Source organism: Carassius auratus, chromosome 47 (assembly GCF_003368295.1).
Source record: "Carassius auratus strain Wakin chromosome 47, ASM336829v1, whole genome shotgun sequence".
Classification (NCBI taxonomy): domain Eukaryota; kingdom Metazoa; phylum Chordata; class Actinopteri; order Cypriniformes; family Cyprinidae; genus Carassius; species Carassius auratus.
In genome coordinates this window covers 2,337,493-2,353,111 of record NC_039289.1, presented here as the reverse complement: position 1 = coordinate 2,353,111, position 15,619 = coordinate 2,337,493, and the positions used below count along the sequence as shown (strand labels likewise).

General features: G+C 30.3%; 1 protein-coding gene across 1 annotated transcript; it reads right to left on the bottom strand.

Moving 5' to 3' along the window:
* Nucleotides 1-4,257: 4,257 nt before the first annotated feature.
* Nucleotides 4,258-14,309, bottom strand: mrasb (muscle RAS oncogene homolog b). Its single transcript, XM_026235683.1, has 6 exons — nt 14,103-14,309; nt 10,887-11,093; nt 8,518-8,671; nt 8,338-8,437; nt 6,958-7,037; nt 4,258-6,871 (listed from the first exon to the last, which is right to left on the bottom strand). Exons 2-6 carry the CDS (start codon nt 11,077-11,079, stop codon nt 6,772-6,774), a joined length of 627 nt encoding a protein of 208 aa, XP_026091468.1. The 5' UTR covers nt 11,080-11,093; nt 14,103-14,309; the 3' UTR covers nt 4,258-6,771.
* Nucleotides 14,310-15,619: the final 1,310 nt, after the last annotated feature.

Here is a 15,619-nt window from a genome sequence, read left to right as displayed (position 1 = left end):
GTATTACAGTAGAGTTATTTTGGAGAACATCTGTTGAACGCAAACTACGTACGCTATTCTCCAAGACGTGACACAAGGATATGTTTTCTACATGTATTTACACTTTGACTTGAACGAATACAGTGTATCCATCCAGTACGGCTGACACAGAAGAGCGTACGCTGCTTGCGTCCGGCATGTATTCTCCAAAATGGCGCAATGTGAATCAAAAATATACAGCGCAGTCTGATTCACAACAAATCTCGGTTCTTTAAAAGGGGTCAAATGACGTTACTAAAAAATAACATTATTTTGTGTATTTTGGTGATGAAATGTGATTATGAGGTTTAAGGTTCTAAAAACACATTATTCTTCACATGCTGTACATTATTGTTTCTCTTCTATGCCCTGCCTTTTGAAATGCATTGATTTTTACAAAGCTCATAGTTATGAAAAGTGAAGTGAGCTCTGATTGGCCAGCTATGTTGTGATTGGCCAAACCTCAAGTGTATGATGGAAATGTTACGCCCCTTACCATACTATGAAGCTGTCTCTCGACGTGACCAGTGGGGAAATAATTACTTATTATAATAACATATACTGTCTTTTTACGCGTTGCGTTGCATTGCGCCACGTAAACATAAAACCATGTCTGCATTTGTGATCGGAGAAACAACAAACAACAAGTCTACACTACACTGCTCAAAACTCACATTTGAATCATCAGTGGCAAATTTTTTAAATATGAAAACATACTTACAGACTGTGAGTCAAAACAGCTGGCATTGTAGTCTTCTCTCCCAGAATCTGCGCAGATCATAATATTTGGTTTGATCTGTTCTGGAACAGTGTTAATACAAGCTAACCGCTGATTTCCCTTTTGGAAGGCTGGAAAATGGTCCTAAAATGGTTTTTTCGATTGCGTCACTGTGAAAACTCGTTTTTCCACCCTTTATTTTTAAGAGTGTGCAGGTTTGGAACAGTGTTGGGGGTAACGAGTTACAAAGTAACGGATTACAGTAACTATATTACTTTTTTGGGTAACGAAGTAAAGTAACGCATTACCATAATAATAATGGTAACTACACTACTTTACTAGACTATAGGAACGCGCTTTTCTGCGTTACACATGCCTTGTTTGCCTGTGTGTGAAGTTCTGGGCCGGGTTTCCCGATTATACTTAACATAATAATATATAATGTACTTTTAATACAGTAGAGAGAGAGAGAGAGACTTTATTTCCAGGTTTAATACATACAGCTGGTTTTCAAGCACTTCAGCAAGTCATTGACATATTTGCATGCATAAAAACTTAAACTTAATTAATTCAACTATTTCTTAAAATAGCCTTATGAAATGTTTTCCCCCCTCCAGAACTGCACTGAGAGTCATGCTGCGCTCACTTCATGAGCATTTGACCGTTTGATTTGAGTAAAACTAGGGTCACATCACATACGGAACTGTAAAGGTATTCACGTTAACACGTCAAAATAAGAGTCTGATTTAATTTAAAGACAAGTATTTGATTAATACAATTAAATTTAACCATTAAAAAGGAGTTGAGAAAAAATAAACAGAAAAAAATGGAATCCAGAAAAATTTAAACGGAAAAACAGAATATGGAAAAAAATTCAACCGAATTTGGGAATAAATAAACGGATTTCATATGGCCCTAAAAAAGTAAAGTAAAGTAATAAGTAGTGAAGTTACTTTTCAAATGCAGTAATTAGTAAAGTGACCTTGTCACTTAAGCCTGATACACTCATTAACGCCATTCAGAGTTGTTCTTCCCCCACCCACAATGCAATATAGGAGCAAGATTTGTCTCGCTATTCTCCCAAATGTCCCTCCTACTCAGTATGCTGATTAAACCATCTTTATATCATACCTATCACGTATTCAGATAGATAATACTCAATCACATCGTATTGAAGTTCTCCCATGATACTCTATTTGTTATGCTGCAATGCATTGTGGGTGATCAATGTTCTCAGTCTCATCTTTACTGGTGGAATAATTGAAATGAGAGTCATTCTGTGTTAGAAACAACACTTGGCTAAAGAGATCCTATCCAAGAAAGAGTTGAGAAACAAAGAAAGAAACAAAAGTTCCAGAACAGTGAAAGATAGAGGTGTACAAAAACTACCCATAAGCCCTCAGGTTTTCTTATAACTGGAAACAGACTGACAGCAGACGACATCATTACTAAAGAACCTTACAAAAGAAGCTCATATTCTGTTCAGTCGCAGTTCAATTCCCCCTGAAAGGTGAGTGGAAATTCAAGAGGAAATCAGTCTTACTGCACACTTTTAGTTCTCCTTGAAGGTTTATTTTTCAGAAAAAGACCAATTGAATACCCACAAGCCCTCCGTTTCTCTTTTAACTCTGACAGAGAGCATCATTATCAGAAAAAAACCTGGAAGAAGCAAAAACTATTTTATATAACAAAAACTTCTTTCATTTTCAGTGCCAAAGTCAAAGGAATGTTGTGGGTTTGTTAGACCAGTAACTTGTGTAGTTTACGTGACACTAAAAACGGACAATTTTTATGCATTTAACAGTTTGCTTATTAACATGCACTTTACTAGCATGTTGGCTGTTTATTAGTATTTATGAATTACGTATTAATGCCTTATTCTGCATGACCATATTTTAGATACCTTGAGTTGTTCAATAGCATTCTGGGGGCCTGAAAACTTTTGAAAATGCAAATTTCAAAGTGCATGTTTTTGAAAATGGTACCATTTTCATCTTCATGTAACCTACGAAAACTTCAGAAAGCTGGTCTCCTAGCCTGACTAGCTAAAGTCAAAAACCCTCTAAAACCAGCCTTATGACTAACCAGCTAAAACCAGCCAACCAGCTTAGGCTGGTTTTAACTGTTTTTCTTGAACACCTCAATTGTGCTTGACAAAAAATTAGATCGCGAAGCAACACAGCAAAATTAGCAATTATACAGTGGTTATTTACAAAAATATAGAGCAGTGTAAAATAACAAATATAATATTTGATATTATATACAATTTTGAATTTTGATTCATCCCTCAATTAAATGCTGTAGGGTTTAACTTATACTGCACCCAGAATCCTCAGATAACCTTTCCTTACATGAACTTTACAGAAGCATTTTTATATTCTCATGATGGTTCGAAGATCTGAAAAGTCAAGATATTTGCAGCCTTGTGACTTTGTGATGCATATGTGAGACTTAAGATATATATCAGAATTTTGGGGACAAATCCCTTTGGCTGTTTCAAGTATAACGGTCAATTTTGATGTGTGAAAACTGTTTCAGTTGATGGAACCCTTTGAAGATTAAATGTAAAAATCCGTCCATCAGGTAAGAAATGAATCATGCAGGGAAAAGGCAAAATATACACTGAAGTGACAGTGCAGTGAGCCGAATACAAATATCTTTTTGTTGTAGTCCTACAGGAACCTTGACTTTGAATTTCTGTTATTTCTTTTGTCACAGTAACTGTGTGACTGGCACAATAACAAGAGCTTTCCACACTCAAATCCATTCGGAAAGTGCTGCAAACCCTTGATCAAGACGAATATAATGGTTTATGATCATTTAAGAACACTTAAGCTTTCCTTCTGTTTGCTGATTGCATTTGGGCACGGTATTGTTGGGTCTGTCTGTGAATGAGGTTAATAGTATTATAATAATTATGAACATTAGTATGTTCAGGCATGAGTACGTTTCATATCCAGCGACTGATTTCCTCTCATGTAAAGTAGGTCGCATAAGAATTAGGATGCTGTGGATAATAAGGCTGTTTTTCTTAAACTTGAAGTGTTCACTTTGTGTGAGAACTCTAATAGCGCCATCTTTTGGCTGAAAAGGCATAACATAAATAATAAAATAATAAATAACTTGTGGTAAGCAGTATGCTATTTATAACAAATTTTCTCTTATTTTATTTAAGCGTAATTTATTCAGTTATAATTAAGAAATTATTAAATATAGTTTTATATTTAGCCTATGTGCAAATAATAATAAAAACAACTACAATGAGATAATTCACCTTTTGAACCGTTACATCATTATGCTGATTAAAAATAATAATACAAATAAAACAATAAGGAGTTTAAAACTGATTGATTAGATTTTTATTATGTTTATATTCCACTTTACAAATTCTTACAATATTCCTGATGTAAAAATCCCTTCTTTTTCAGAGCAGTTTTTGGCCTTAATTGGTCTTAATGATCTTTATACAAACATAATCACAGAATACATGTCATTTTTATAATAAATTACTTTAAAAAAGAAAAGTAAAAACAAAAATGTATTAACTGATCCACAAAATTTGCACCAAGTTTCAAACAAAACTGAAAATGTAAGAACATCCAGTCTTTGGAACAAAACAGATTCTGTAAAGTTAAAATAACACACACACACACACACACACACACACACACAAAAAACAAGTAAATGAGCAGTATACAATCACAAAATGCATAAACGGGCTACTAAGACGATGTTCCTTTAATATGCTAAACACTAAAGCAGGACTTGAAACATCAAAAGCAAAATTGGCGTATAGAACAACATACAATACATTCAAAACATCAATGAAAACTTTGAAACAAGCAAAAACACATTCAAAATAAAGTGACGATGCATTCAAAACAAGCAGAAAAATATAAACATGAGATCAATCCTGTGATCTTAACATAACACTAACATTTTGTGCAATTACTGATTTGACTCAGTTTAATGGCAACGTAACTGAAATCAGGCATTACATTTTCAAAACTTTCATCATGATTGTTTTGAACTACAAACCTGATTAATAAAATAACATTGTCACTGGGGTGCTGATGAAAGAACAGCAACTTTCTTTGAGTTTTTATAGATACAAGCGACACATCACACATTGGAGGCGTGGTTTAATGTCGGGATAAACAAATCCAGGTTACCACAGTTACCCATGCATTTCTAAGAGGAAAATCAAAGAATATCTACCAATTTTTTTACGCGACTGCAAAGGCGACCATTTGTAAATTGAGTTGTGGGATGTAAACTCAGAAATGTGAGACATAAACTCAGAATTGTGAGAAGTAAATTAGAATTGTAACACATAAACTTAGAATTGCGAGAAATAAACAAACTTAAACGAAAGCTCGTTATTCTGCAATATAAAAAATAGATAATCTCAGAATTGCAAGTTACAAACTCAGAATTGTGAGAAGTAAACTTGCGAGACATTAATTCAGAATTGTGACAAACTCAGAATTGCGAGACTTAAACTTGCAAGACGTAAACGTAATTGCAACATATATACTTAGAATTGCGAGTTACAAACTCAGAATTGTGAGAAGTTAACTTGCAAGACGTTAATATAGTATTGCGAGACGTAAATTCAGAATTGCGAGACTTAAACTTGAAAGACGTAAACTCAGAATTGCGACATATAAACTTAGAATTGCGAGTTACAAACTTACAATTGTGAGACTTAAACTTGCGAGACGTTTATTCAGAATTGAGACATAAACTTAGAATTGAGAGGTTTAAACTCAGAATTGTGAGATGTAAATTCAGAATTAGAACATATATACTTAGAATTGCGAGTTACAACCTCAGAATTGTTAGAAGTAAACTTGCGAGACATTAATTCAGAATTGCGAGACTTAAATTTGCAAGACGTAAACTCAGAATTGCGACATAAACTTAGAATTGAGAGGTTTAAACTCAGAATTGTGAAACTTAAACTTGTGAGACATTAATTAGGAATTGCGACATAAACTTATGATAGTGAGACTTAAACTTGTAAGTCGTAAACTCAGAATTGTGATATATAAACTTACAATTGCGAGTCACAAACTCAGAATTGTGAGACTTAAACTTGCGAGACATTAATTCATAATTGTGACATAAACTTAGAATTGAGAGGTTTAAACTCAGAATTGTGAGACGTAAATTCAGAATTAGAACATATATACTTAGAATTGCAAGTTACAAACTCAGAATTGTTAGAAGTAAAATTGCGAGACGTTAATTCAGAATTGCGACATAAACTCAGAATTGCAAAACATTGAGAGGTTTAAACTCAGAATTGTGAGACATAAATTCAGAATTAGAACATATATACTTAGAGTAGTAAAACTGTATTTATATGTAACAAGCCAAAACAAATACTTTTATAGTAAATTGTTGTTGACGTCATATAAAATTTATAAAACTTTTTAATTAAAAATTTGAACACACTTTGTGCTATTATGTGTTTTACATGATTGCATTAATTTAATGTCTTATGTGTAAACGGATGCATTTTTCTCCTTTTGTTTTGACAAAATATCTTAATTTTCTTCATAAAAACAAATGATTGACAATGGTAACCAGTATTTCCCTCGCCTTAGGAGTTTACTGTATCTATAAATGCCAGTTGTGCAACTTGAGTCCCATCTGTTCCCTTGTTGTTTTCAAAGCCGTTATGCTGTATTAACAATCAATTAACAATATAGAATTCAGCACAATAAATATAGAAACACAATACAAAACAAGGCCTCAGAAAGCTTGTCTCTGAATTTTTCTCTGAGAGATAATGTGAGAGTACAGCGCTAGAATTCTGTCAGATCATCCAGGCTTTCACCTGCTAAGAAAACCCCATGAAAATTGGCTGAAATTCCACATTTTGGGGAATTTCGTCATTAATTATGGAATATTCAAGCTGTGTCCTTTAGTTCCTGGATATTAATCATAGCTGTGTGTGTGTTTTAACAGTCCGTGTCACGGAGTCATCATCGCGGCATTGACGCGGCATTGAGATAGAGGGTGTGCGGTCACAGTACGACGCAGTGCAGCCTCTGGGAACCCGAAGGTCTGTCTGCCCGCCATTTAGCTTTCCTTTTCTTCTTCAGGCCCCGTTCAGGGATCTGCTGGCTGTAAACGGAGATGATGCTAACACATAGCTAGCTTTGTAGCATACGGAGTGGCAAAGAGGAGGGAATCTGTAAAATTCGACTCACCGTATCACTCTGACGAGCTCGTGAAACGCTTTGTCTACATTCATGGGTGGATCCTTTGCACTTGTTTCAATATAAGTGATCTGTCAGGAAGATATGAATATGCAACAATTAGTAGAAAATTATTTACTATTATTATTGTGATTAAGACTGATACTAGCAATGTATTAATATAAAATAAAAACTAAAGTCAACATGAAATCAGAATAGACTATTTATAAATACACACCGCTGGTCTTATTGTCAACCATTTATTGGTTTGCATTATTGTAAAGAATATTTGCTGAATTGAAAATATTAAATAAAAGTTTAGATTATAACATGGATCAATCGATAAAAATGTGATATCTTTTTTATTACAAAAAATTATAATAATTATTGTGAACATTGTGAACATATAAAAATATAATATAAATTAATAATGTAAAAAAAAAATCAAACAACAAATTAATTGATGAATAACAATAAATGATTATATATATATATATATATATATATATATATATATATATATATATATATATATATATATATATATATATATATATATATATATATATATATATATAATGTAGAAAAATGAATGAAAAAAATAGTATGGAATTGACAAAACTGACATTTAAAAACATATATAATATATTCACTTATGGTGAACTATTTTTTAGTTGCATTATTATATACATATTAAAAATATATTTTTTAAAAATCAAACTAAAGATTACAAAACAAATGGGCCAATCAATAAGAATAATTTTGATTATAATAACAATAAACATTCAAATAATAAAATGAATAATGTAAAGACATGATAAAAAAAATATATAAGGATAATTCAACTGTTCAATAATAATGTACTGATCAATAATAAAAATAATAATAATAATTTGACTGTTCAATAATAACAGACAGATAAATAATAATAATTAGTATTATAACAACAATAATAAACATTCAAATAATCATATAAAAATATAATTAAAATTTATAAAGATAATTGGACCATTTAATAATAATGGACAGAAAAAAATATAATAATAAACATTAAAATTATAATGTAATAATATAAAAAATAATGTAAAAAATCCGTAAATATAATATAAAAATAAGCATTTTTTTAAATGAATGAAAAATTCAAGATTAAATAAAAATGGACTTCATAAACACTGCTGGTCTTATTGCGTATTAGTATTTTGCGTTATTGTAAAATATTTGAAAATATTTAAACGAACAAATTGTAAATAAAATATTAATAAATACTACTACTAATAATATTAAATTATTATATAAAAATTATAATTTAGAAAAATGAATAAAAAAGTCAACATGATATTATAAAGTATTTGTTTGACAGATGAAATGTGTTGTGAATAGCGTTTGACTCACGCTGTGTTTGGAGGCCATCTCGTGTCCCTGCTCACTAGTGATCTTACGTAAATGCACCAGGTCGACTTTATTAGCCACAAGAACCATGGGAAATGACTCCCTGCAACACACACAATAAAATCACTCCATAAATCCCACTGAATATCAGTCTGCATCTCAGATGAGTTTGCGTGTTCGTACCTGTCCTTCACTCTCAGAATCAGCTGGTGGAAACGATCCACATGTTCAAAACTGGCTTTATCAGTGACTGAAAACACGATGAGAAAGCCGTCTCCTGTCCTCATATACTGCTCTCTCATCGCACTGAACTCCTCCTGCCCCGCCGTGTCCAGAACTACACACACACACACACACACACACACACACACCCACACACAGACAGACAGACATCGCCACTACAGTCTATACACACAATACTGGTTTGCATTATTGTAAAAAGTGTTTCTAATATTTATCAAAAAGCTTTATGGAAGAAATAAGCACAAACAAACACAAATATACACAGAAAGCCCTGAAAGTGTTTTTATCTACTTAATTTAGTCAGTTTTTATTAAAAAAAATATTATATTTACTTATTTTATTGACTATTTTATTTTTAATAAAATATGTTATGCTGATAATTTGTTGTGTATTTCACATTAATATAATTATATATATATTCTTTTTTTTAATATTCAGTATATTAAACAATAAAGGTAAAAATATTTGACAATCCATAAATATGTATTAAACTAGATTTTTACATTTTATTTCTTAATGTATGGTTTATCTTTATACTTTACAGTGTATTATATTAAAGTATTTATAATATGAAAATTTTAATATTCAACAAATTTGTATATGTATAAAATTAAACTTTTCAAAAATAAATCTTAATATATGATCTCTCTTTGTATTGCGCATTGTATCATATTATTATTATTATGCATTATTCATGAATAAATATTATTTGTTTATATATAACATCAAAAAATGTACAATTAAAATATTTGACATGTATAAATGTATTCAATTAAAAAGAAATTATATATTTTTTAATGTATGATTCCTTTTTGTATTGCATATGGCAGCAGTAGCATATTAAAATATATTTAATATTTTAATATATAATATTAAAAGTTAAAAGTTAAATATTTGACAAATTTATAAATATTTTTTAAACTAAGCTTTTTACATGTTACTTCTTAATTTAGGATTTATCTTTGTACTGTAAATTGAACTTTTTATTAATACTATAATCAGTGTTGTTATTGTTAACAAAAAGAAAAGATTACAATATTTTTCATAGACTTAAAATACAAAAATGTTTAAAAAATATAAATAAAATTCGAAAAATTAGAAATGTTGCCTTAATAACTTACTGAAATAAATTACTAAACTAAAAAAACTAAAATTAAAATGAAAACTGTGAATATATAAAAAATTAAAAGCATTCAATTAAAAAAACTAATAAATACTGTAATAGTATATAAATAATATTAAAATAACACTTAATATTACGTGCTTGTGGTATATACTACAATATTACATATATTTTTCTCTTTTTATTTATTTTTCTTAGCAACTTTTTAACATTTGGTCTTTAAAATATTAGGTTAATTTATTGTGATGTAGACTAGGGCTGCACAATTAATCGAATTTCTAATCGCGATTACAATTATGGATGCCATAATTACGTAATCGTTCAAAGCGGCAATTAATCGTAAAAGTCCACTTGAACAGAGTATGCTTGATAGATATTCTTGTGCTTTTCTTTCTTTTTACGTGTTATCTTTATGGTTTTCCCATTAGTTTAATCTTAGTTTTAGTATAGCATTCTAATACCGTTCATATTTTAACTTTTTTTTATAATTTAAAGAAGTAACCAATCTGATTTATACTTGACATTTGAGGCTATATGTTTTTCAGTTTGAGTGTTTTCAGCTTCTTTATTTTCATATAAAAATACGGCATGCAGTTGAATCAAACAATGGTATAAACATCATTCAATATAAATTGTAATACTCTTAATTAATTATCGCAATTACAGTTTTTCAGGTGAATAACCGACAATTCTGATTTTTGTAGACCACACTGTAACTACCGTATTTTCCGGAATATAAGTCGCACTTTTTTCATAGTTTGGCTGGTCCTGCGACTTATAGTCAGGTGCGACTTATTTAACAAAATTAATTTGACATGAACCAATAGAAAACATTACCGTCTCCAGCTGCGAGAGGGCGCTCTATGCTGCTCAGTTCTCCTCTAGTCTACACTGAAGACATAGAGCGCCCTCTTGTGGCTGTAGACGGTAATGTTATCTCTTGGTTCTAAATGAATGCGACTTATAGTCCAGTGCGACTTATATATGTTTTTTTCCTCATCATGACGTATTTTTGGACTGATGCGACTTATACTCAGGTGCGACTTATAGTCCGAAAAATACGGTATTAACTCTAACGCCACCTCCTTTCGTGCTCACAGAAACGTCTAATATCAAAAATGACTTCTTCATGATTCAGTGTGGCGTTTTTAATAACTAAATTCTGATTTGATTGGTTTCTGCTCACCGTCCAGAATGGCCCACTGGCCGTCGATCTCGGTGTGTTTGAGGTACGAGTCCTCGATGGTGGGGTCGTAGTCCGGGACGAAGATCTTCTGGAAGAACTGTATGGTGAGCGCGCTCTTCCCCACGCCTCCGTCTCCCACCACCACCAGCTTATATGTGGGCAGGTTATCCCCGGGTACCACGCTGGTCGCCATGGAGACAGCTACACCTGCAACACAGAGAAGATGCTGCTGCTGCTGATGCTGAGGTAGGAACGTGTACAAACGCATGCTGTGATCAATCTGGGTTAATTATTCACTATTACAAGGTAGATTATGGAGGGTTTTTGTGCTATGAGAACACACAATGTAATTTTTTTTATTATTATTATTAATACTTATAATTATTAATATATAAATGATAGTCATCATAACCATTATTATGGTTGTTGTTGTTGTTAAAATATTAATTATAATAATAACAATATATTTACTGATTATTGAAATGATGCATGGATTTTTCAATGGTGATAATACTAAAAAGATAAATATTCAAATAATAAAAAAAATGCACTATATATATATATATATATATATATATATATATATATATATATATATATTATACAAAATAGTAATTATTATTATTATTATTAAAAATAGGAGTACTAATAGTAGTAGTAGTTATTATATTAATAATTAAATAATTAACAAAGCCGTGTTATATTAATAAGGACTGTTGTGATTATTATTGTTATTATTAAAATATTTAAAATAAAAATAACTATTTATTGGCATTTTTGTAAAATCTAAATTAATGATAACAAATGGACTGATAAATAATGATATAAATAATACTAAAACAATAAAGAGTATGCAAAATAAAAATAAGAATAATGTATTAGTAATGCAAAAATATAAACGTGTATTATAAAATAATATTAAATATATTATTATTATTATTACTAATACAACAATTAATTGATTGTTGTAATCACTATTGTTATTATTAAAATATGATCAATAACAACTATTGGTTTGCATTAAAAAAATAACACATGGATCATTCAAAGATGATGAGGATTATAATAATAATAATTAATATTATTAATACAACTATAATGCAAAATACAAAAATAAATTAAATGTAACATTAAGGTAGAAAATATTTCAAAATAATATCAACTAATATAATTATATTAAATAAACAGTAATAGATATATAATAATTGTAATAAATATAAACAATTTATAATAACATAGGGTTCGGAAAAACAGTATTAACCAATAATGTTTTACTTTTCCCAATCTAATCCCAGTAACTAAAACCATATTACATTCTGGTTCAAACAGAATAATATCATAGTAAAATATTGAGTCAGTGAGTTAAACACGAAAACAGGAAAAGAATGATTCATAAATTAATCATTATGTTTTTCCCCCCACTGAATCGTTGAAAACTAAAAAAACTGACACACAAGAAAATTCTTCAAAGCATCTGTTTGTGTTTTATAACAGAAATAAGGTGAGTTTAGAACGACACGAGGGAGAATAATCAATGACAGAACTAGTGTGCTGAAGTGAGCTGCTCCTTTAAGAGAAGAAAACAACAGACTTTTAATGTCTGAAAATGTCACTAATGGACTCTACATTGGCAGAAAGAAGCAGTGTGCAAACTGAGGCTTTTCCAACTAGAACATCACACACAGGAAACACGGTCTAGACGAGACACTTGGATTGGCTCGCTGTGATTCTGCAGTGTGATCTCAGATCCAAACTGCCAACAACCAGAAACACTCATACACCCTGAGCTAAAACTGGACGAGTCAAATTACGTCAAAGACTTCCAAAATACAGGACCCCACCTCCAAACATCAAACACAAGCTCTGGTTTAAGGTGTTGGATCTTCAGGCCTGATGTCAGTATCTCCTTCCGGTCAGCCACAATATGTGATTTCATACATCACTTTATGAATTTGTAAATAATAGTTCATTTTACAAGGAAATACTATTATATACATGTTTAAATCAGTGTGTCACTTACGATTCATTTTGAAATCTACAAGCAATTTTTTGGAACAAAAATAGTTCCTAGGCCTTTTTTCTGCATCATTAAATACAACAAATCGGCTATTTATGTTATGAAAAATAGTGTTTGAACAATGCTGTTTTCAATATAAATATTACAATCGTATGTCTGTAAATACACTATCCAAATAAAAAACATTTTTTTATATTTCATTAAATACTCTCTTAAAAGATAAACATTCGTTTGGATTAACTTAATTGTTTATATATAATTTGTTCAATATTTGTAGTGCATTTTAAAATATTTGAGTCAAAAATTGTCACAATAGTTGCTCAAGTCAAAATTATTTTAGTTAATACTAAAATTACCTGAAAACAATATGTGAGAACTGATTCATTTGATAATCTTCAAAACTTCAGTATTTTTACTGAATGTAAAAATATTGGACTCAATAATTACACAAAGATTTCACATAATTTATCACTTTAATGTAATAAAAAAATTACATTTTCACAACAACTGCTCACTAAAATGTACAGAAAACAAAACGTGAGTATCTTAATGTCATTATTTCAATATTTCATAATATTTTGTAATGAACAAGGTGTAAATTGGGTGCAGTTATGGCTAAATGTGATTAGCCTAATAATAATAATAATAATAATAATAATAATAATAATAAAATTGGTTAATTAATCGGCCTTCCTTTAGTAAAAACAACTGTCACACAACTGTTCATTTTATTTTCGACAATAATTTGCCTGTATATATCTGCTCATGATATGTACATTTCAGTACACCCTGATCATTCTGTCGGTTTGCAGAATGCATTACCCATTAATCTTTATCTTAGTACGTGCATATCTATGTTCTCCATTATATGCAGCTGCATTGCAATGAAAGCATCTTCCTGGCAAAAAGGAAACAGTGCCTTTTGCATTTCGAGATTTGCGTGATTTGCGTGTGCAACTGCCTAATGTTGCAATTCACCAGTAAGCTCACTTAATGTGTTCATGCCAGGTTCATGCATAATGCATAAACGCACAATTCAACGGGTAGAACATGCATATCTATATAAATCATCCAGTTATCATAATAAACGCTCGTTTAATATACAGAAGCCTCGATTTTATCCCTTTGTGCTGATGATAGATGTAATCAGCATGCATTTTACTGTCATACGAGATTTAATGATATGCATTAAAAATTACCTTATCACAGGACGACAGCATATGCCAGTAGACGGTTCCGTTTCCACAAATGTTGCTGCCGACATTACCGAGTAAATACACACGCGGAAACGTTTGTCTATTTGTTATACAACTGGATTCAGTGCTATTTTATCGGGCCGCGTGAAGAGCCGTTTTCAGTTCCTCACACCTCGAGAGCGTTCACTGTTAGTTTACACTGACTACAGCATTGGCAGGGGGAAACCGGACAGCTCTTTGACAAATATCACATTTAATTTAAAGACTTCACGATATATATTTATGAGGTTGATTATTTTGATACATATTATTCTGTAAAAATGTAAGAATATATATTCATATATAAATATTAAGAATAAATATGAAAAACTGATAGTTGGACACCCCTCTTCCTATCGGTTTTGGTACGCTCCACTGTCAGAGCTCAGTTTGGAAGCCCTGGCGTGAGCCAATTCCTTATTTCAAAGAGTGCATAAGTATTAATGTTAAAATTGCTCCAACATTCGTTTCACTCATTTTATTAGACAAATGAATTAAAAAATTAGGAAGAATTTCGAATAAGTGTTTAAACAACTGTATAAACAGGGTATTCAAAAGAGGGAACAGAACATATTTTAAATAGGCTACACACTGAATTGTATTGGACAAAAATAATAAACTGTATAATATAAATATTTATAAATATAAATCAAAATGTATTACAAATAAAATGCATATTACCTAGGGAAAAAAACACTACTCATGTCAATCAATCTGTGTTCAGGCTTGTTGATAAATAAATATTTATAAATATAAATCAATATTTATTACAAATAAAATGCACATTACCTAAAAAAAATTATAATAATAAAATAAAATAAAAACGCTACACCTGTCAATCAATCAGTAATCAGGTTTGTTGATAAATAAATGTTTATAAACATAAGTCAATATTTATTACAAATAAAATGCACATCACCTTAAAATAATAATAATAAAAATAAAAATAAACGCTACACCTGTCAACCAATCTGTGTTCAGGCTTGTTGATAAATAAATATTTAAAAATATAAATCAATATTTATTACAAATAAAATGCATATTACTTTAACAAAAAAAGTAATAAAAGAAATAAATAAAAAACGCTACACTTGTCAATCAATCTGTGTTCAGGTTTGTTGATAAATAAATATTTATAAATATAAATTAATATTTATTATAAATAAAATGCACATTACCTAAAAAAATAAAAAAATAAAAAATAAAACTACACCTGTCAATCAATCTGTACTCAGGCTTGTTAATAGGAGTTTACCAAAAAATATAAATAAATAAACAAAAAAAACAACCTACTACTTTTTAGAACCGTCATGATATTATATTTTGGGGTTAAAAAAAATCGAATTTCAAACCTGACGTGGGTTTTAAATCCATCAAAATGCATCCATTGAAAAAAAAGATGCTGTAATTCGACTGAAAATTAATATGCATGTTTCACAACCCACGCTCCTTCAGCTAAAGATAAGAGACATTTTGGTTTC